Genomic DNA, 22,195 nt, shown 5'->3' with positions numbered 1-22,195 from the left:
GTTTGTGTAACATTAGCAACACATTATTAGCTGTTTGATCACGTAGTCAAGCAAAAGGCTAATCATATTAATTACCATTCCCATTCCCATAAAACGCATTGCCATTCCCATTCTGGTACATCGACTCTAGATACATACTCTTCCACTTCTTCTGAATCAGTTTCTGGTTCAAACATATATGACTGAATGAAACCAGTATTTCCACTTGCCATTGTGCAGCGTTTACTACAGTAAAATTGACCTAGTGGATCAGGTATCCTGAGCTCGTGTGAGTGGGTGGAGGCGGGGGTAATTTGCATATTCATGGAGTAAAACCTTTAAAAAATCGCAAGGGTGTATAGTTAATGTATTTTATGTCATAGAATAAAACATGAAAGTATCTTAAGCTTGTGTTATCCACAGACCATTATCTTGTTTTGGGGTTTTGGCCTACAAAAATGCCTCATTCCTTCAGCACTCTATTGCAGTATTTATTATAAATTATTTAAATTTTTGCACCTCTGAGTGATTATGACTAGTTTGGTTTAAGAAGTTTTTAATTAACACCTTGGCTAATAATCCTCCTTAAAATGCATTTTTTTACCAATTGTAAAATAATCATAACTTATATACAACAAAGAGTTATATATGATTACAGTATATATGATTAGTGATACTAAGTTTACTATAACCAAGTTCAAAGTGTTCACACCTGAAAGTTTATCATGTGACAAATGTTTGCATCTAATAAAAAAAAACAAGTCCAAGAGATGTATCTCCATATCAGCTCTTGGGAGTTTGCACTTGTAGCTTACACAGAATGCGGTTTCATGGGCAATTTCTAGTACAAAACTGATTACTCTTTTACTGGCAGTTACCAAGTGAAAAATAGAGAGAATTGAGTGTTGCTCTTTTAATAAATCGTTTTCTCTCATCAAGCCAATGCTTTTCTGTTGAATATGCACTAATTTATTTTAAGCTATAGTGAATTTGATGAATAGAAATTTTGGCCTGGAGTGAGCATAAAGTCTGGACCAAAAGGTCAATTGTTTAGATAAAACCATATTTAACAAACCCTCTTAAAGGCAGAAGCTATGCTCAAGCAAAATCAGAAACCTTTTCACAGCTGTCATCAGCAGAAGCATTGGCCTCAATGAATTATGGACCAATCTGTTGGCTTTTTAGTGTAAATGACTTCTATTCTAATGCTCCCTTGTAGAAGAAAAACTGACCTTGAGAATTTACCTTCAGTATGTCTGAATGTTCTTTAACTTTGACACCAACTACATCTAAAACACCTCATGGGCACTCAGTTCTGGACATGACTCTTCTGAGCCAATCAACTGAGCTATATAAATGCCATGTGACTTGGGAGCTACAGAAAATGGGCTTGTTCGACTTCATGCAGCTCTGCGCAGAACGATCGGCGGCTGACTTGAAGCAGTGCATGCCGGTTAGAAATGTTGTCCGACTTGATACAGCGCTGACGCCACGTGACTGTGACGTATGGCATCAAAGTACCGCGAGAGCGTTTCGAGAGTAGCCGGAGAACTCAGCCAGCGCAGCTTCTCAAGAGCGGCTGCACTGGGCTGCAGGAGGGCTGATGACGACACAGCTGTTCCACGATTGGCCGGATTCACCGCATGACAACGATCACGTGTGTTTCGTGTTTATTCGAACACCTTTAGTTCCTCTAATGCTCTCAAATCAGTTTATTATAACAGTGAACACTCTTTTCATGTCGTTGTCATGTTATATTGTGTCATGTTTATCAAATTAAAACTGCTTAAAAAACGTAGACTCCACTTCATTGATAGTTGCTTATGTTGAACTTTATTCTTGTTCAAACAGACGCTGTATGAAGCAGTACATAAAGTATTGAATGAACATGTCTCATGAAATGAAACATCTGTGTATTATTTGGCAAATATTGCATTTATTTCACTGCAGCTGTGGTAAAGTATGCAAACACCACGTGAGCGGTCACTACGGGAACCAGAAAGTGTCCGACTTCACGTCTCCGTTTGCAGCTCCTCCCCGCCTGCACGCGGCTACTCTCGCCGATCGGTTACATCCAGCCGCAGCCGATGTCGAACACACCTAATGTCTGTCATCATGACATTGCTGATTGGCTGAAGACATCACACGTATGTGCTGAATTACTATTATTATCCTGCTGGAGAATGAGTGAATGAGCAGCAGACAGGGAAAAAAAATTATATAAATCCATTTCATGCTTATAAGAGTTAATCATCAACCTTGACCCCTTGCTATAGGAGAGACTAGAACGGCTGATTCCACCAGCATCAGATCAGTGTTGACCCCTGGGGGAAAGAAGCACAATTTGCTTTGTTTACTCACATAGTTCTGTGGGCACAGGTATAGTGTCAGGTGTGGTTTACACTTGTTGCTGACACACACTGAGGGTGCATGTGCTGATGCAAGAAGAGTAAAACAAAGACGTATTAGCCAAACAGTTGGAATGAAGGCAGAGAATATCTGTTGGATACAGATTTGATTTTTTATTATTATTTTATATTTGAATAATATATTACAAAATGTCATAATTTACAGATTGGCTGAATCTGAATTTAGTTAAAGCTACAGTTATAAGCATATTTAGGCTATGTTACAGGTAGGCTACTAAAGATGTCAAATCGTTGTTATTTTCTGTTGGATTCCGTTTTTAATGATATATGAAGATGGAAATAAAATGCACAACTATGAAAGCTGATATGGTCTTTGTTATCTTAGAAACTGACAGCTGAGCGGACAGTCTTGTCGCTCCCTCATTCAGATGACTCAGCTCGTTCTTTTTGATTGGCTGATTTCATTTCCAGTGACGCATCATGTTGTAATCGTAGCCTATATAAGACAAATACTCACCTTCATTTCACTCAGAGTTACAGGAAGATACAAAGAGGTTCTTGCTTCAACAGTGATTGAACGGAACTTCGATCTCGCCGGAATTTATTTAAATTTCTTATTTATTTTGCACCAACGTTGTCATAATAAACCGCAGAAATGGAGACTTCTCAGATTCGCCAGAACTACGACCGCGACTGCGAGGCTTTGATCAACAAGATGATCAATTTGGAGCTTTACGCTTCCTACATTTACACTTCAATGGTAATTATCTCTCTTTTTTATTCTGTTCTCTGAACTTTTGCTAGTCCTATCTTGATTTTGTGACAAGCTGTCTCTCCTCTAATTATTAAATCCTTTTTTCGCTAAAAGACATTTTCTCCCCTTTCTCAAGTTTTCTCAGCAGCGATTATATGCCGATTTAAACCGAAATCGTGCAGGAAAGTGTTTTTCCTGCACTCTTTAAAAATAACAGAAATAGAAATGAACTTGCACTGAAAAAGAACAAGAGTACATGATCAATTGTGTATTATATTATTATTATATATAATATAATTATAATTTTTTTGTCAAGTCCTTTATTTTGATTTCGCTCCAATCAGGCTCACTACTTCAAACGGGATGATGTGGCTCTTGCTGGTTTTGCCAAGTTCTTCAAGGAGAACAGTGAGGAGGAGCGCGAGCATGCCGAGAAATTCATGGAGTTCCAGAACAAGAGGGGCGGAAAAATTGTCCTTCAGGACATCAAGGTGCTTGATAGTATTCTGAACTCAACAGTGTAACCCTGTTTTAAATGAAATGACATTATGCCTTTTTGTAAAGGTCTGTTGAATTAAGTAATTGAATAATTCAACATTGTAAAAGTGCAATGAGCTTTTTCTGAGAAATGCTGTTGATATTTGAAATTGACACCCAAACTTCGACCTTTTCCTTTTTGGTAATATATCAGCCACCTCTCTACATTCTTTTCTACAAATGTCCCACTTGCTCACTCTCTCCTCTCCCATCAGGAGCATATATACTGATGATTGGCTTTGAGTGTTTTGGTACTCTGTGGATTGGCCCGATTAATTTAAATTTTTTTTTACTATATGGATTTACACAGCCAGGACTACGTACAAACATAATGTTTGGTTGTTGTTGTTTTCAGCACACAGAGACAGAACAGATGTTTAGCAAACATTCACAAAATTGTTTGGGTGTTGATTTGAATTTTTTCACTAGTGTTTCTCAGCATCTCTCAATTACGGGGGACCTTGCTCACTCATGTGATGTGTTTGTTTTTCTCTTCAGAAGCCTGATCGTGATATGTGGGGCAATGGACTGATCGCTATGCAGTGCGCTCTTCAGCTGGAGAAGAACGTCAATCAGGCTCTGCTGGATCTACATAAGGCCGCCTCTGAGAAGACCGACCCACATGTAAGTGGACCATGTTCTTTGCTCCTTAATGCTTTTATTCCATCCTAATTTATTGAATTAAATATCCTAAAATATTTTCTGATGTCTTGTCCAACAGCTGTGTGACTTCCTGGAGACTCACTACCTGAATGAGCAGGTGGAGGCCATCAAGAAGATTGGTGACCACATCACCAACCTTTCCAAGATGGATGCTGGCAACAACAGGATGGCGGAGTACCTGTTTGACAAGCAAACCCTGAGTAGCTAAATGCAGCTCTCAGATCATCTTACATGCAGAAATCATCAAGCTTATTTTTTTGCACTTATGCAAATTTAAGTCTGCGATATTCTATGGTTACATCTAGTGAATGTCATTAAATTAAATGTAGTCTTGCTTTTTAAGTAGCCATCATACCTTTACTGTTGAATGTACTCCCATTGGTTTTAACCTGCATTTGATGAATAAACATTTTGGGCTGGATTAATTTGTCTTTTTATTTAAAACTGAGCACCAAGTGGTCTATATCCCGTGGTCACATTCAGGATATGCTGGGCTGGAATAGGATTAGAATTGATAACTTTATTAATTCATTGAAAAATTGCCATCTGACCCTCATGTCATCTTAAATTATATAATTATAAAAAAAATTTTTTTATCTAGTGCATAAATGCAGATTCAATTATCTGAGAGGTGACTGAGGGTCAGGAATGTAGTAAAGTAGTTCACTCATTTATCCTGGCTCCCAAATAATTAATATGCTCTTGTAATTGATTGATAATTTCACTAGTTCGCCTGCACATTCAGCTTTAAAGATTAATAATAGTAAACTAACTTTGCTGTCCTTGGAGGAGGCTCGAGTTCCTTATGTTCCTGACAACACACATACACATAAGAATACAATGTTGGATTTACATAAGTGTCAAAAGAACACAAAAGCAGATATTTAGAGAATGCGGTCCAAACATACCGCATCCCAATCACTTTCACTGTATTGACATAAATATGAAGTGAAGTACAGTCATACAGGTTTGGAATGACATGATTGTGGAATGACATTTTTGGGTGAACTATCCCTTTAAAATCTGTTAACAATGAGTGAGCTTTAATCAAAAGACTGCAAAAAATATTATGTGACTACTGTGGCCATCATTTTGTAGATGCTGGCTGTTACTGAAACTCTCTTAAAGTGTCAACTACATTCCTGGCACATAGTTCTCCAGTCTCAAACCTTAAAAATATAATAACAATAGATTTTAATATACAATAGGTTCTAACATCCTTTAAATGTTGCTCACCTATGGTGTGCACAAAGGGAAATTCTGCATTGGGTTTGTCAATTTGTGCAGCACTCACCAATGTTACATTACAGTTTTTCTGAATTGCTAAAACACATTTCTTGAAACCATCACCCACTTTCTCAAAACCTTAAACACAAAACCAAATTTTCATTCAGAGAACCTCTGACTCTTCTGGCAAAATCAAACAATGCTTTCAGATCATAAACACAGCGAGTCAATATTACAAACACTACAGATCATTCGTTAGACACTACATCAAAAAATGGAGAACACAAAATCCAAAGCTTGTAGTTACAGAAAAAAAGTATATTGTACCAAAGTAAACTAATTTTGCCATTACGTAAAATAGTATAGTAATGACAACTTACAGTAGTAAGGTGAATAAATTGTATACTGTATGCACTGCAAGTCGATGGATGAACTGCCTTGGATCTCCATCCAATAGCAGTGAGTGGGCAGAGGTGTGCGCTCACTGCTTCCTCTAGGAGGGCAGCTTCTCTTATCCCTTCTCCTCAGCGCCGTCAACAGTGGAGAGCGTTGCGGAGGTGGATGTTCTCCGGTGGGCCGAGTAGGGGGCGCGCCATGATTTAGTCAGTTCGTCGTGTACATCAGGAAAGAACGCCGCTGGTCTTTGACGAGGGGCCTGGTGGAGCCTGAGCCGAGTCGGCTCTTAGCGGGCTCCTGAGGCGAAGACCAATCGAGCCCGAGGTCTTCAATGGCTTTAGTGAGGACGCGGAGGAGCTCTGAGTCCAAACTCACCCTTGCACCTACTTCACTGGACTGAGATTAGGGGGCGGGGTCAGCCGAGCCCGCCCAATCCTCGCACTCGGATGGCAGGAAACGGGAGAGCGTGAGCGGCGGGGTCGCCCTCTGAGAAGAGAGCTAGCCGCGAGCGCAGCATGGAGATCGGCATACTCTCACAGTGAGAACAGCCACCTTTGCCGAGTGCAGCTTCCGCGTGGTGACGTCCCAGGCATGAAGTGCACTCACTGTGCCTGCCGGCGTCAGACACAATCCGGATGTGGCATTTGAAACAACACTGTTGTTTTGAAATTTGCTCTTTTAACAGCGTGTTGTGGCGGAGAACACACTGTAAAACGCTTTCAAAGGATAGACAGCGAAGTGAAGAGTTCGCTGAAAGAGATTAAATCTGATTCCTATGGCGAAATGGCCCGCTTATATAGCCAGAAGCCACGGCCATTCTGGCAGGCTTCGGTGCGCGCAAGGCGCGAAAGCACCATGATTGGTTCGTGCGCGTCAGCTGCTTCGCCATCGGTTCATGCCATGGGCGTAGGTTTAGGGGGGGACGCTAGGTACTAGTCCCAATCAATATTTTGAGATGACAAATTTGTCCCCACCAATATTTAGCAAGGTCCTTTGAACTGCTATTTGGATCTTTGCGCTGCTATTTGGATCAATTCCAACGGCCAAAACAACGACAGTACAAGAAACGCCGTAATTTGATTGGCGGCGGTGTATCTGACAGGCTACACGCGCGGGCCGGGACTACTTTTGTGCTTGCACTGGCAGCGAGCGGGTGGTGTGTGTGTGTGTGTGCGCGCGCGCGCGTCGACGACGCCGACGGTAAGTTACCAGGGCTGTCTCTCTGCCACATTCAAAGGCCAGAGTAAAACATTTTAATATCCCGTTTTTTGCCACTTTTTGTACTTTGTAGATAGATCAGCTATGCCACCCAAGAAGAAGAAAGGGGACATACGAAGCTTTTTCATAAAGCAGAGTGTAAGTAGGCAAAATAACTAGCCACACAAATAAACTAGCAGTAGTAGTGACTGACCAGGCTTTCAAATGCAGATTCTACTGTGGAAAATAGTATTGATTGGTGATAGTATGTGTTACCATGTTGTTACAGTTAAAAGCTGCACTAAAAGCCCACCAAAGCTGAGGCCAAACCTACGCCCTTGGTTCATGCAGTTCCCGCAGCACAGCCAATGAGCGCGCTAGTCAGCTCTGCTCTGTGCTCGCTGTGCAGCTGCACTGCGTTTTAAAATAAAGGCTTTAATATTCTTGAGAAAAGGAGTATTCCCATAGCGTCTAGCTACGCAATATGAGAGGCCGTTCTCGAAAGGGAAACCAGAATAGTTGTGATAGGCTATCAGCGCTGAGCGCGTCTGTCTCTGGCTCAGCATCAGCCAACGCGCAAACTCAGATTTGAATTTAGAAGTTGATGATCACGCGATCTGAACGTTCTAATCACACTGGTGTGAACGATCGTACACGTCAAAGGGTTAACTAGTGATCACATGCGGTGATGATGCTTGTCGTTTCGGAGAACCAGTGCAAATATTTAAACCGACAGCTGAGGCATTTAAGTGGCACCGAAATGAGGCACCGAAATCTGCGTTTTGATTCGGTCCGGTTCCATACCGGTTACTTGGGTACCAGTTCCATATCGGTACCGGTTTCGGTACCCAACCTTAGATGTCTGAGGGCAAAGTTTGCTTTTTCAGCAATAGTGAATGGTTTTGAGTGTAGAGCTTCATTTTGACTTGAAAATAGTATGTTTGGGGAATTAGGTGAGACGTTATGGATTTGTGTTTACTGATTTGAGAATACAAGGTATAGTTTCAAGAAATGTGTTTAAGCAATCGAGAAAAACTATAATATTACAATCAATCCACCTGTTCGTCCCATGAACACTCAGTGTTAATTGTTTATTCATTCTAAGAAATGTTCATTTCCAGGGGAGGGAAATGTCTTTCTTACTGTACAGTTCTTCTAAGAGCCTGTAGTCAAAATCTAAATCGTTAAATACATTTTGTAGCAAGCAGAGAATCAGAACCAAATACGTATTATGCACAAGTTTTATTAACAAAATCACAAACAAAACTAAACTAAACACACATACATGCATAGGTAAATGGTGAGTGACAGAATGAAACTGGAAGCAGGAAATGGAACTATGGAAAAGATTCATTTAACCATGAAAATAACCATCAGCTTAATATTTTCAGAGCACCTCATTAAATGTATACTTGCATGGCCTTTGCAGTGAAACATTTCGTGAAGTTCCTGAAGAAGGATTTTGATGGTCCCATGAGTCTCAAGCGATTTCTTCGGCGTTGACGGAAAAATTGGTGATGAACTTGCGTGGTTGGTTTGACTCTGTTCCCATGGCTGGAGTGCCGATTGTGGGATGCCGACCCGGGGCCGGAGAGGACACGCAGAGCAAACAGGAGAAGGAAGGAAGTCGGAAGAGTTGATGCATTGAATGAAGACATTGTGCCACACTCCTGATATTGTCCTTTGATTCTGTTCTGGTTGAGAGAGTCCTGAAAGAGGACATGGCTGGTTGTGGGTCAAGGCCTGCTGCCCTGGGGCCTACTGTGGCCACGCAGGACAGGTATGCGAATGTACCGAGAAGGCCAAGAGCGAGAAGAGCTTGTGTAGAGGCCATTTAAAGTCTGAGAAAGGTCCCACCTCTCAGGGTTGGCTCGAGCAATAAGAAAGGGGGAATTTCCAAGCAGGAAATTCCTCTGTTGGGAAGATTAATAGCTCTGTCTCAAGTGTGCTTAGACATAGGCCTTGCTGTTTGTGTTCATTTATACTCAGATAGATATAACAAACACATGAGCAACACAGTGGTTCAGGGCTTCCAGCCTGAATATAATTGCTTCCAGAAATTATTTTTGGGGGTGCTATTGGGGTGCTTTGGTCTTTCTTGGGACACCCATGAAGATATTTCTGGTAATAACAGCTATTCAGCTGATGGACACCGTGCTGCGTTGTCATGGCATGGGAACATCCCAGGTGAAAATAATGAGGAAATTACGTTGTCTTTCTTTGCTCCCTTCATCTTGTGTGTTCCAAACGGCTACACAATGGCACACAAATGCCCTGCTCCCTCCAAAGTCCCCACTTCAAGGGCTCTGCCGTCTGCCCTTCGAAGGGAGTAGGACATAGGGATGTGTAACCGGCCAAGTCTGAACACCAGGCCCTATCACGATCTGCGTTGTGTTGTATAGCTGGAGGAATACACGGGACAACTGGATCTGCTGCTGATCTGGAGTGTTTATTTTTTGTGGATATTTGGAAGCAGATAGTGCTGGATGAAATAAAGAGAGTACAGCATGAAATGTTTGCTACTGTGATTTGATCTCCTCTCCTCAGCGCGCTCAAAGCAGACTCAGCACATCACAATGACAGTAAATAATCGAATTAACAATAAAATGGATGAAAACACATTACAAACAATATTTAAGGAAAATAAATTGTCACAACAATAAATTGTCACAATAATTAATAAATTGTCACAATGAACAAAAGTGAGCCATACCTGGATGAAATAAAGAGAGTACAGCATGAAATGTTTGCTTCTGTGATTTGATCTCCTGCACAGATCAAAGACCAATTAATTAATCGGCCAAAATCACCACATTCAATCGACGCACACACATACACTCAACCCGCTGTACTCAGCTATAAAACTATTATATCCAATCCATCCATGCATAAAACACTTCGTAATACATTTCTAACACTCTTAACATGAATATAATTAAACATTACGTACTCAATCCAACTTCTGAAAACTTTGACACTTTATATTGAAAGAGCACCGCTAGCTGCTTACCTCTCCTCAGCGCGCTCAAAGCAGACTGAGGACGCAGCGCGAGGCGAACGGTAATGACGTCACGACGTCAGCAAAAATACAACGCAAAACTTCTTTCCCAAATTAATACTAATGATATTAAAAAACAAATTATGGCCTTTTCTTAGACAAATAAGTATAAAGTAAATAAACAAAAATTGACAGGAAGGATTATTAGTGAAACATTCATTTACATTGTTAATATACACTAGGAATATAAACATCCGTCACAGATGCTCGCAAGCAATAAGCATGTCCCAGCCGGGTTCGTCACTTATTGGGGTCACCTGGTTGTGGTCTGTGATATTTGCAGCACGTTTCTGTATTTGGTTGTGTTGTGAGTATTTGGAGCACACATGTGTTGTGAAACTGATGAAGATGTTTTCTTAATTTGCAGGTGTTTTTTTATTTATTTGCATGTGTTTTCTTCAGTTCCAGTGCGTTAAGCTCTCTCGGCCACCGTAATACGGTCAGGTTACAAACATACACGCATCTTTCATGAGAAAGTGCTGAGTCACAGAGGTGACATGGAGTCAGCTCCATGTCATCTCTTGGGTGTTTGCACTTGTTGCTGACACAGAATGAGCTTTCATGGACAATTTCTGGTACAAAATTGCTTTGTAATTGTCACCTGTCTTCATTGTACTCTTTTAATCAGTCAGGTGTCAGGTATCTAAAGGCAGTTACCCGGTGAAAAATGGCATTAACTCCCAAGTGGAGTAATAGGCTATTTCAGGATTGTCCCATGATATTTGCCATATTATACACAGGCTCCTATAATATAGTGTTATCAGGTTTCACACACAGCATATTTGTAATGCTGTTTTCTATTGATGGAAAAGGAGAAAAATTTACAAATGGGTCTAGTTGTAGATAAATGGTTTAATGTAATATTGAAATAAAACAATAATATATTATAATAAAACAATGTTTATCACAAAAATATTGTAATAAAACAACTAGCATGGTGAATGAGAATAGTGATCAAAAATCACCACTATGATAGCTTACTATTAATGATGTGAATGTTGTGTTGCTACCTCACATTTTCAACAATTTCTTTTAGTAGCTAAAGCTAATGACAGGAGAGTGTTATCATTAATGTTATTTTAATTAGAACTAACAAGACAATCATTATAATAAGTAATAAGTTCATAGTCTTTGCAAAATGCAATATGTGACTACAGAAATGGATGATGAAGGTACAAGTAAGTGGGAGGCAAAAAAAAATGTTGGGGGGGACTAAAAGTTGTATTTAAATAATTTAAATACGTTTCTATTTACATTTCAGAATGCAAATCATGCTTGTAAAAATAACCTTTTGGATTTACTATGCTATTAATTATGAAAAAGGAGAGACAAAAAAATGAACCCATCCTTTAAATGTGATCTTGTCTTTGTTATCCTAACCTACAAAACAGCGGATTGTCAAGTCACAACTCACTATGTTGATCAGTTCCAGTAACTGGTTTCAGTTACAGAGACGCATCAGGTTGTGACTGTAGGCTATATAAGACAAATGCGCACCTTCATTTCACTCACAGCTTCAGGAAGATACGAAGAGGTTCTTGCATCAACAGTGGTTGAACGTAAATTCAATCTCGCCAGAATTTATTACAATTTCTTATTTATTTTTGCACCAACGTTGTGATAATAAACGGCAGAAATGGAGACTTCTCAGATTCGCCAGAACTACGACCGCGACTGCGAGGCTTTGATCAACAAGAAGATGATCAATTTGGAGCTTTACGCTTCCTATACTTACACTTCAATGGCAAGTAGCCTATCTCTTATTGGTTTTGTCACTTTACTTAATCGTTATAAGGAATGTTGTCTCTTAATTTTTGTTTTCCATTCTTGACAAAACGTGTCTATCTTACGTTAAAAAACCAAACAAAACAAAAAACAGCGTTCTAGAAATCTAAAATTACAAGAACACTGTATAGTACGGTGGCCGAGAGAGGTCAACGCGCTGCAACTGAAGAAAACACATGCAAATAGAAAAAACACCCGCAAATTAAGAAAACATCTTCATCAGTTTCACAACACATGTGTGCTCCAAATACTCACAACACAACCAAATACAGAAACGCGCTGCAAAAGTTCACAACACACACTGTTAGACTTTTCTGTAATTTCTACAGTTATTTACTTTAAATCCCCCAGTATTATACTGCTATTTCTCTTTACAGTAAATAACTGTGATTCCAATTGCATCATGGGAATTTTCTGTGACGTCTAACACCACATACAGAGACTTACTGTATTTTTTAAATTTGCTGTATACTACTGTATTTGACGTAACTGCCTCTCTGGCTGGCACCATTCCACCGTGCTTTTTATTTCCTAATTTTTGCCTTACACCACGTGTCTACAACGCTATAATAGCCAGAGGCTGTCTATATTGGACACATTGAAGCGACCGGACCTTTAAATGCAAACCTGTTTATCCCTTGTAAGAACTAGTGCGAGCGCTTGGACTCGTATCGGACTACGTCTGAAATATAACGGCCGCGGCGCATCACTACACTGTCTGGGATTTGTCGTGTCGCGTCAGACAGACATCCAGTGTAGGTAATGGGGTCTGTCTTTTGTTGGATCGCGACGTTCGTGTCTGGCCCGGGGAAGAGACGGAATTCACTTCACCGAGAGAGAGATCAGCAAGCAAGGTAAAAACAAAAAAACAAAAAAACAAAAACATTCTGTGTATGTTGACAGGATTGTGCCCAGTTTAACGTATGTTATAACGTTAACGTTAGCCTAACGTTACTCGTCGTCAACATGGCGGTAACGAACTTTACCATGGTAAACTGAGCTAACGTTTCATTTTACACACTTTGTTAGATTATTGAATTGTCGAGTTAAAATATGCCAACGAGCAACGCGTTTACATTAACAACAAATGTGAATAAACTAAGGTGAAATTCTGTTTATATCCTAATGTTGGCCTACTGATGAGAACCTTTATAGTTTTAGCATTAGTTTGCAAACTATACCATATTATAGTTTATTTTTATTTTTATGGAATTTAATATTTACTTCCATTTTTGTGTTTAAAGGCAACTGCAACAAAGCGCCAATTCGCGCCAGTGACTTAGCAAGATTCCAGAGGTAGGCCAGCCCATTTGTGATATATTTTGAGATAAGTTTGCTGAAATGATTAGCATACACTATGTGAAAATTGCTTTTGAGCCACTGGTGCAGACTAGGTAGCTAACAATATCTTATAAAATCTCTATAAAATTGGCTAACTTTATATCAAATAAGTGACCTTTGCATTATGTCTAACTTTATTACACAGCAAATGAACCAATCAGAAGATGGACCATTGTCTTTGTTCAGTCTCACCAGATTAAATGTATCCAGGTAAGCACTGCAGTAAAACTCTCACTAATTCATTCAGACCAAATCTAGCATTCTAAACAACTTAAGTTTATATTTTTGCATTATTTTTATATTTTATTAGCCAGCGACTCTACCATTGCAGTTCCACCTGACTAGGAAGGTCCTAATATCAGCGCACAGGTGGGTTAACTACTGTAGGAAGGAGAACAATCATCACACAGTGATTTCTTGCATGTATCTTACTGTGTATTTGTCTCAAACAGGTACTCCTTCACTGCAGACAAGCTGAAATGGGCTAAAATCATCTATTTCAGTCGTTCAACTTCTTTCTATGCATCTCAGCATTTTTGGACAGAATTTAGGATTTGTAAGTATTAAAATTTAATCTGGCATAATTTAATTTAGTTCTTTTGTATGCTATTTATTGACAAACGCTGTTTACAAATATATATTAAGTTTTTGTGAAAATAATAATAAAAATTAACAAAAAAGGAGGTTAAAAATAATGTGACACTAATATTCTCTCTCTCTCTCTCTCTCTCTCTCATATAGTTTTGGAACCGGGATCTCCTCTGAAGGACTGAGTACATTTGTGTTTGTGGGCACGCATGCAGACCAGGGAACACTCTGATGTTGTCAATCAAGTTCTGAACAGGAACCAATCTTTGGAGAAGTTCATTTATTCACAAAGGTGGACAAAAACATTGTGTTGGCTTTTTAAAGATTATTTTGATGATGACTTTTACTCCTATGCTGTAGAAAAGATGGAGTAGACAGTCAGACATTGATCATAATAATAAATGTTTCTTGAGCATCAAAGAGACTTCTTTCAAAAACATTAAGACACTTAAATACTTCTTTTGGCCACCAGTGTACATGAATCCAACACATTTTTGGAAATAAGTGAAATTATTTTTAAGGTGGGGTTATGTGTCTTGTATTGTGAAAAGAACTGTGTTTTGTCCTGTTTTGGACATTTCCTTTTTGAATGCTTAATGTATTTATATTCTGCAGTTTTATGAATGTAATGGTTGATATTTCATTATAATACTTGTATAAGCTAAACAACCAATGACTCTACATTCATTTAGTCAAATGCTAATGTTTTGTTTATGATTTTATGTATGTTTTCAAAAATGTTTGCAGTGAAGGACAGCACATAATGTGTTAATTTAACACGTTTACACATCTTTGTGCTAACCTCTCTGACATATTTACTTTGTTAAAATCATTAACACAATGAATGAGTTAAAATTAACACAAAAAATGTTGTCTCTAAACTTACCCATTAATGTGTAAAAATTTCACACATCATTTCCAGCATTGGCATGTTTATTTTGTGATAGGCCTATATATGAAATGTTTTAAATAAAAAAATGGTATTTTGTGATAACTTTGTCTAATTGGTTTGTATGAAAGTAGTACTTATGTAGGATAAAAATAAAAATAATTATATATCAAAATTATCAAATCTAATTTATATTTAGTACAAATAAAAATAATTACAGTAGTGTACTGATTAGCTTCGTTTTTACAGTAATGCACTGTATTACACAAAACTGAAATACGGTTTGGTACTGTAACTCTTAATTACAGTAACTTACTGGCAACAGTGTTGCCAGTAAGTTACTGTAAAAAACCCTTGAAAAGTCTAACAGTGCAAACAAATACAGAAACGCGCTGCAAATAGGACAGAACACAACGGAAATGTTTCCGGGGAACCCAATAAGTGACGGACGGACGGACGGCTGGGACGTGCTTATTGCTCGTGAGCTTTACCTTTGCCCTACTCTCTTAAAAGGGCAGATGGCAGAGCCCTTGAATTGGGCACTTTGGAGGGAGCGGGGCACTTGTGTGCCATTATGTTGATGAAGGGAGCAACGAAAGACAACGTAATTTCCTCATTATTTTCACCTGGGATGTTCCCATGACAATGCAGCGCGTGTCCATCAGCTGAATAGCCGTTCTTACCAGAAATATAATATTATTGCTGTTAACATAACTGTTGCAAATAAATATACATTTTATACAACAAAGTTTTTTAAAATATGCGTTATATCTGTGTGTGAGTGTCTCAACTTTAAAACTTGCCGTCTCATATTTGGACCTAGCTGCATTCTAACATTTCTTATGAAACTTATTTTAACATAACATGACAAAATGTGTACAATGTAACTGATGTATAGATTAATGTCTTTCCCTCATGTTCTTTATCTCTATCTTTTTTTATTTATTTTAGTCTTCAGCTCATTGTTCTTTTTAGTATTCTTATGACATTGAACATATTGTAAATACATTTTGTATATTGTATACAAAGTTGTATGCCATAAACGTGTCATCTCTGTATGTTTTGCAAAAAAAATAAATAATAATAAAAGTAGACAGCTGTAAGCGCGTCCCCTCTGGCGCGTCCTAGCCGGGTCCGTCACTTATTGGGTTCCCCGGAAACATTTCCGTTGTGTTCTGTTCTATTTGCAGCGCGTTTCTGTATTTGTTTGTGTTGTGAACTTTTGCAGCGCGTTTCTGTATTTGGTTGTGTTGTGAGTATTTGGAGCACACATGTGTTGTGAAACTGATGAAGATGTTTTCTTAATTTGCAGGTGTTTTTCTATTTGCATGTGTTTTCTTCAGTTGCAGCGCGTCTCTCGGCCACCGTAGTATAGGCTACTTATTATATAATAACAGTATATGGCATAAGCAGACATTGGGCATCAGTCTAATGGGAACATCAACGGCTGTTTACATTTGTAATGAGTGACTACTGATCATCAAAATAGGTAGGCCTAATATAATATAGGCTAATATAATATAGGTAATTATAATATAGGTTTTTCTTAATAGGCTGCTGCCACCACCTTTAATTATTTTAGCTAGTATGGTCTGGCACTAGAAGACAACACACCACCACAACTTCAATCAACTTACACACCGTTCCGTGAAGGGAAATGTGAGCGGAGTCGTTGCGATGTGTCATCACTACAGCACTCACGTTGACATCTGACAGTCTCAGTCACAAAAGGGGAAATCCCACCGTAAGTCCGTTTCAAAATGGCAAAGTCCAGCCGGGCTCTTGCAATTCAATAGCATCAGCATTCAGCACAGTAGCGAAGGCACTCCTCCTAACTTCCCATCCTATACTCTCTCCCCGCACCCGCTATCTATCTATCTATCTATCTATCTATCTATCTATCTTCATCGCCGGCGGCCCTACCGATCGTGAACGACACCCCCCTCCCAAAAAAAGGTGAGTACCACCGTCTTGTTGTCCACAATGTAGCCGGAACCGAGCCCTCGTCCATCGTCTTTTGCGCTCCATTTAAACCTTTGTCCACCCCCAGTCTCTCAATACGCAGCTCCTGCCCCGTGTTTCTCATTTCTTAATCAGTCTCATTAGTTGCCAAGACAATATTCCAAAACGCAACACACATTAGAGTATTACTCTTATTCTGTGATCAGTTACTTTGACTTTGATTGGATGCCATTCATCCAGAGATTTAAAAAATAAATTGTTTATGACTTAAGTCCTTGATAAAAATGTGTTCTTTAATCCCTTGTTCCTTAACATATAGCCTAGTTCCTATATTCGATTTTGTTCAGGCTTTCTACTTCAAACGGGATGATGTGGCTCTTGCTGGTTTTGCCAAGTTCTTCAAGGAAAACAGTGAAGAGGAGCGCGAGCATGCCGAGAGATTAATGGAGTTCCAGAACAAGAGGGGAGGAAACATTGTCCTTCAGGACGTAAAGGTGCTTTGACAGTATTTTGAATGAAGCCCTTTGACTTTGAACTTTGTAACATAAGCAAAGACTCTAGAGCTCTTGTTAATGGAATTACTTTATGCCTTGTAACTTGCTCACTGATCTGTGTATCTACCTTTCCAGAAACCAGAGCATGATATGTGGGGCAATGGACTGGTCGCTATGCAGTGCGCTCTTCAGCTGGAGAAGAACGTCAATCAGGCTCTGCTGGATCTACATAAGGCCGCATCTGAGAAGAGAGACCCTCATGTGAGTGATCCTCATTTTATAAAGTTGAGACTCTAAATTTGCCTCCACATGTCTTTTTAAAACAATTTCACTTATTCTCTGGGAAGTTTGCATCCTAAATTATTTTCTGATGTCTTGTCCAACAGCTGTGTGACTTCCTGGAGACTCACTACCTGAATGAACAGGTGAAGGCCATCAAGAAGATTGGTGACCACATCACCAACCTTTCCAAGATGGATGCTGGCAATAACAGGATGGCGGAGTACCTGTTTGACAAGCAAACCCTGAGCAGCTAAATGCAGCTCTCAGATCATCTGCATTCTGCAGAACCTCCAGCTATACTCTAGGCTTAAATCATCAACCAATGTGTTCTCATCACACAGCTCTTGTTTAAAGTTGAAAATGTTCGATTAAGTTAAAGTTTTATGATATCACTGTCAAATTCTGCAGTTTTGCTATTTTTATTAGTCATTATCTAGCCAAGGCGATGCTTTCCTGTTGAATGTGAACTATCTGGTTTTAACATGGTCAATTTGATGAATAAACATTTTTTTGGCTGGATTCACTTGTCTTTATTTTTTAAAATGGTGGGGTTGCTTAATTATCAAATGATAATTAGCTGATTTTCTATCAGAATTAGTACTGGCTGCAGTCAAAGTCTTAATTGTTGGTGATTTAATATACAAGATGCATTGGGTTTGGCGTTTACAGACATTCTAAACTCTATTGGTTTCATTTTCAAAAAACTGCTAAAGAGTATCTTTTTCATCAACACTTTACCCATTAATACTAATATTTACTATTCTATACTATTCTAGTTTGATTGCTTCTATTGCTCTCCTTTGTAAGTCGCATCGGATAAAAGCGTCTGCTAAATGATTAAATGTAAATGTTAGACAACACATGTCAGGACGCACTTATTGTTGTAATCATACTTTAGATCTAATATTGTCACATGGTACGATGTTGATGGTGTTGCAATTCTGCTGCAGAGCGATGACATCTCAGATAATTATCTAGCCTTGTGTATACTCCATTTAGCCATGGCTGTAAAACAAACTCCCTGTTACAAATACAGTAGAACTATCACTTCTACCACTAAAGATTGCTTTAGAAATAAACTTCCTGATCAGTTTCTACTCCTCAGTATAACAGATAGCTTAGATGATCTCGATGTTAAAACAGAAACTTTTGACTCTCTTTTCCAGCACTTTAGACATGGTTGCTCCTTAAAAACAGATCTCCTTATTTTTCGACTCCCTTAGAAGAAAACAAACACAACCCTAGATATTTATTTGATACAGTGGAGAGGCGGTATTAACATTAAGTGACATGGCATCTGACGCACAGAAGCCAATGGCACATGCCACTATGCTTAGTGACATATCCGGTGGCACATCCGGTCTTCATTGTGCCACTGACATTGTCGCGAAACACTGACACTTACAGTACACCGTGTCACGGAATATTTTGCCGTATGTTGTGACACCTCCAGTAGTGACTGACAGATGAGATGAGCAGGTATACTGACATAATTGTGACACAAAATCCTAAATAAATAGCCTAATTAAGTGATATTTTAAATGTCAATTAAACGCATTAAAGTCTGTAATATTTTTTACAAACATGTTGCCAGTTTGTGGAAAATGTATTTGAATGGCATGTGCCACTGAATGTTTTGTAATACCAGTGCTACTGTATGTTGTTTATCACGCAAAGTCGCAAACTGCCCATTCTAGGAAGGACACAAAATAAATCTACGAATAACGCATTAACAGTCACATCCGTTACAGTAAACCTTTATTTTTGCATGATGCAACACGGACGCACTCGGTAGGTGTCAGTTTAAGTACAGTGCTGGTCAGAATTATTTGCCCCCTTGGTAAATATGATCAAAGATGGCTGTAAAAAATAAATCTGCATTGATAATCCTTTTGATATTTTATTAAAAAAAATTTGCAAAATGATCTAACCTTTCACTGAAGTAAAATAATTAAAAGTGAGGGGTAAATCACATTATGAAATAAAAGTTTTTCTCCAAAACACGTTGGGAACAATTATTTGCCCCCTTTTATTAAATACCTTTTTCCAAGATAACAGCTCTGAGTCTTCTCCTATAATCCCTTATGAGTTTGGAGAACACCTGACCAGAGATTAGAGACCATTCCTCCATACAGAATCTCTCCAGATCCTTCAGATTCCCAGATCAATGTTGGCGCTTCTTCTCTTCAGTTCAGCCCACTCATTTTCTATAGGGTTCAATATTCAGTATCAGTGACCCATTTTTGTTTTGATTTTGATGTTTGTTTTTGGATCACTGTCCTGTTGGAAGATCCAAACATGGCCCATTATAAGATTTCTAGCAGAGGTTGTCAGAATTAGATTTTTTATCTGTTGGTACTTGATCAAATCCATGATGCCATGTATCTGAACAAGATGTCCAGGACCTCTGGCAGAAAATTAGGCCCACAGCATTAAAGATACACCAGAGTATTTCATTTTACACATGGGGTACTTTTTATCCCTGCGTGCACCAAACCCATCTTAAGTGTTTGCTGCCAAAAAAGCGAATTTTTTTGTTTCATCTGACCATAGAACCCGTCACGTTTGAAGTTAGTGTCAGTTACTTTTCAAACGTTCTATGGACAGATGAAAAAAAAAAAGCTTTTTGGCAGCAAACACTTAATATACTTGACTGTCCTCTCTGTCAAGTCTTCATCGTCAGTTAGGAAACTGGGTGTGCTCTTTGATACCAATCTTTCATTTGAAAGCCACATTTCCAGCATTTCTAGTAAAACCACATTTTCCATCCATTAATTAGAACCAGGAAGTATGACCATATTAGTTTGGTTCTGTCAGGACTGCATTGGCTCCATATTAAAGGAACACGCCGACTTTTTGGGACTTTAGCTTATTCACCGTATCCCCCAGAGTTAGATAAGTCCATACATACATACCCTTTTCATCTCCGTGCGTGCCGTAACTCTGTCTGACGCACCCACCGCTAGCCTAGCTTAGCACAGAGACTGGAGGTAAACGGCTCCAGCTAGCATACTGCTCCCAATAAGTGACAAAATAACACCAACATTTTCCTATTTACATGTTGTGATTTGTATAGTCACAGCGTGTACAAATAACAAGGTCACATGAGACACAGCCATCTTCTAACCATATAGGGAATGTGAAGGTGACATCACGCCGTGTTGCATTATGCGTCCGCCTCCATATTTAGAGGATTGCGCCCTATCCCGCTCTACCCGCTGTATTTGAATTCGTGTGTAGGAGGCTGTTTTAGGATTTTCTGTCTAGTTTTTAATAACAGCGTTATTGTTGGTCAGTGTTGCTCGATCAAGAACTGCCATAGCAGGTCACACGATCGTTCAGGGAGGAAAATAAACAAAGGAATACGTTTTTCCAGCAACAAGGGTAGCAGGTGGAGGAGTTGACGAGAAGACGCCAGATCGCGTGGGTTGCCGCAATAATGAGGACATTTTTTAATTTTAATAAACAAATACAAAATATTGTATTCTAAAATTCCCATAAATATGGTTCTGCCATGTGAGGGTGAGACTGTGGTTTTCTTGGACAAAGTTGTCATAGTCGCTGTGCTCTTACAAACATGTGTCCAAGTGTTGTGCAGTGATTGCTAAATCAACTGGTTTGTAAAAACGTTTGTTAAAAGTTGTACAAAGCTAGAGGTTTTGTATTGTATATTCCTTGATGACTTGTAGGACAGTTGATGAATTATGTTGATTTTGTGGTTCATGTTAGCAGACGATAAAGCCAGGCCACATTGCATGAATCAAACAAATTATATTTATTTTGTTTTCAATTAACAATTTGCTTTGATATTCTGTACATCTTTTTACATGCCTTTTTAAAATGTTTGTGAATCAAGGTTTTATATAACTGCTTAATAAATACATTAAGTGGCTTCTGGCTTGTATCTGTTTCTGTACTGATTGCACTATTTTTTACAGTCTATCTATGTGATTGCATCCTCAAAGTCTCTTTTAAGTAACGTTACACATAAACTGGGATGGGCAAAGATAAATCACTCTATTTTGAAGGGATGTATAGCTCTTAAACTCCTGCAAAGTGTACACACTCAATTCAAAAACAAGGTTAACGATGTCCAGATTTGTGAGCGGAGGTAACGTTAGTGCGTCTGGATCTGTAACGTTAATCCAGTCTTGGGCTGCTAAATAATATGGATCAACGTTGTTTATTTTTATTTTTATTTAACCTTTATTTACCCAGGTAAGCACATTGAGAACACTTTCTCATTTATAATGGCGACCTGGCCAAGATAAAAGCGTCGAGGTACAAAAGTTACACATGAAATTACAAGACAAAACAGATCAAACATTTACAAATTTATACATGTAGTACAAAAGGTATCAATATATTGAGGTAATGATTAGTAGATAAAACGGCGTTGCTCTATGCCATACAATCAATAGACGAAATAAATATAGAGGTCTAATAAGAGGTAATATTGTCGAGTACAAATTGAATATGCTTAGAACAATATGCAAGTGACAAATGTCAAATAGCAAGTGACCATTGCTGAATAAAAAAATAAAAAAATCGTGGACAGTTTGGACAGTTTCGTGGACAGTTTATCGTGGACAGTTTGTGGACCGTGGACAGTTTGTCCTAGTAACCAAAAGTCCAAATCAAAGTCTCTGCTGCACCAATTTAACTGATATAAAT

General features: G+C 38.8%; 2 protein-coding genes across 2 annotated transcripts; both read left to right on the top strand.

Annotated features, from left to right (window-relative positions):
- Positions 1-2,872: 2,872 nt before the first annotated feature.
- LOC309506393 (ferritin, middle subunit-like) lies at positions 2,873-4,723 on the top strand. Its single transcript, XM_082180295.1, has 4 exons — positions 2,873-3,108; positions 3,447-3,593; positions 4,138-4,263; positions 4,361-4,723. The coding sequence occupies exons 1-4, from the start codon at positions 3,004-3,006 to the stop codon at positions 4,508-4,510; spliced, it is 528 nt and encodes a 175-aa protein (XP_082036421.1). The 5' UTR covers positions 2,873-3,003; the 3' UTR covers positions 4,511-4,723.
- A 6,899-nt stretch (positions 4,724-11,622) lies between these two features.
- On the top strand, positions 11,623-18,040 carry LOC309506385 (ferritin, middle subunit-like). Its single transcript, XM_082180286.1, has 4 exons — positions 11,623-11,924; positions 17,093-17,239; positions 17,375-17,500; positions 17,626-18,040. The coding sequence occupies exons 1-4, from the start codon at positions 11,817-11,819 to the stop codon at positions 17,773-17,775; spliced, it is 531 nt and encodes a 176-aa protein (XP_082036412.1). The 5' UTR covers positions 11,623-11,816; the 3' UTR covers positions 17,776-18,040.
- Positions 18,041-22,195: the final 4,155 nt, after the last annotated feature.

The sequence above is a fragment of the Leuciscus leuciscus genome, assembly GCF_965113295.1.
Source record: "Leuciscus leuciscus genome assembly, chromosome: 1".
Lineage (NCBI taxonomy): Eukaryota > Metazoa > Chordata > Actinopteri > Cypriniformes > Leuciscidae > Leuciscus > Leuciscus leuciscus.
This window is presented reverse-complemented; position numbering and strand designations above follow the sequence as displayed.

What these genes read in the sequence shown, in the direction of transcription:
- LOC309506385 (XM_082180286.1), top strand. Translation starts at nt 11,817, where the DNA reads ATGGAGACTTCTCAGATTCGCCAGAACTACGACCGCGACTGCGAGGCT. An exon ending in CCTATACTTACACTTCAATG is followed by an intron (nt 11,925 to 17,092) that starts GCAAGTAGCCTA and finishes GATTTTGTTCAG; the next exon opens with GCTTTCTACTTCAAACGGGA. An exon ending in CTGAGAAGAGAGACCCTCAT is followed by an intron (nt 17,501 to 17,625) that starts GTGAGTGATCCT and finishes CTTGTCCAACAG; the next exon opens with CTGTGTGACTTCCTGGAGAC.
- LOC309506393 (XM_082180295.1), top strand. Translation starts at nt 3,004, where the DNA reads ATGGAGACTTCTCAGATTCGCCAGAACTACGACCGCGACTGCGAGGCT. An exon ending in TTGTCCTTCAGGACATCAAG is followed by an intron (nt 3,594 to 4,137) that starts GTGCTTGATAGT and finishes TTTTCTCTTCAG; the next exon opens with AAGCCTGATCGTGATATGTG. An exon ending in CTGAGAAGACCGACCCACAT is followed by an intron (nt 4,264 to 4,360) that starts GTAAGTGGACCA and finishes CTTGTCCAACAG; the next exon opens with CTGTGTGACTTCCTGGAGAC.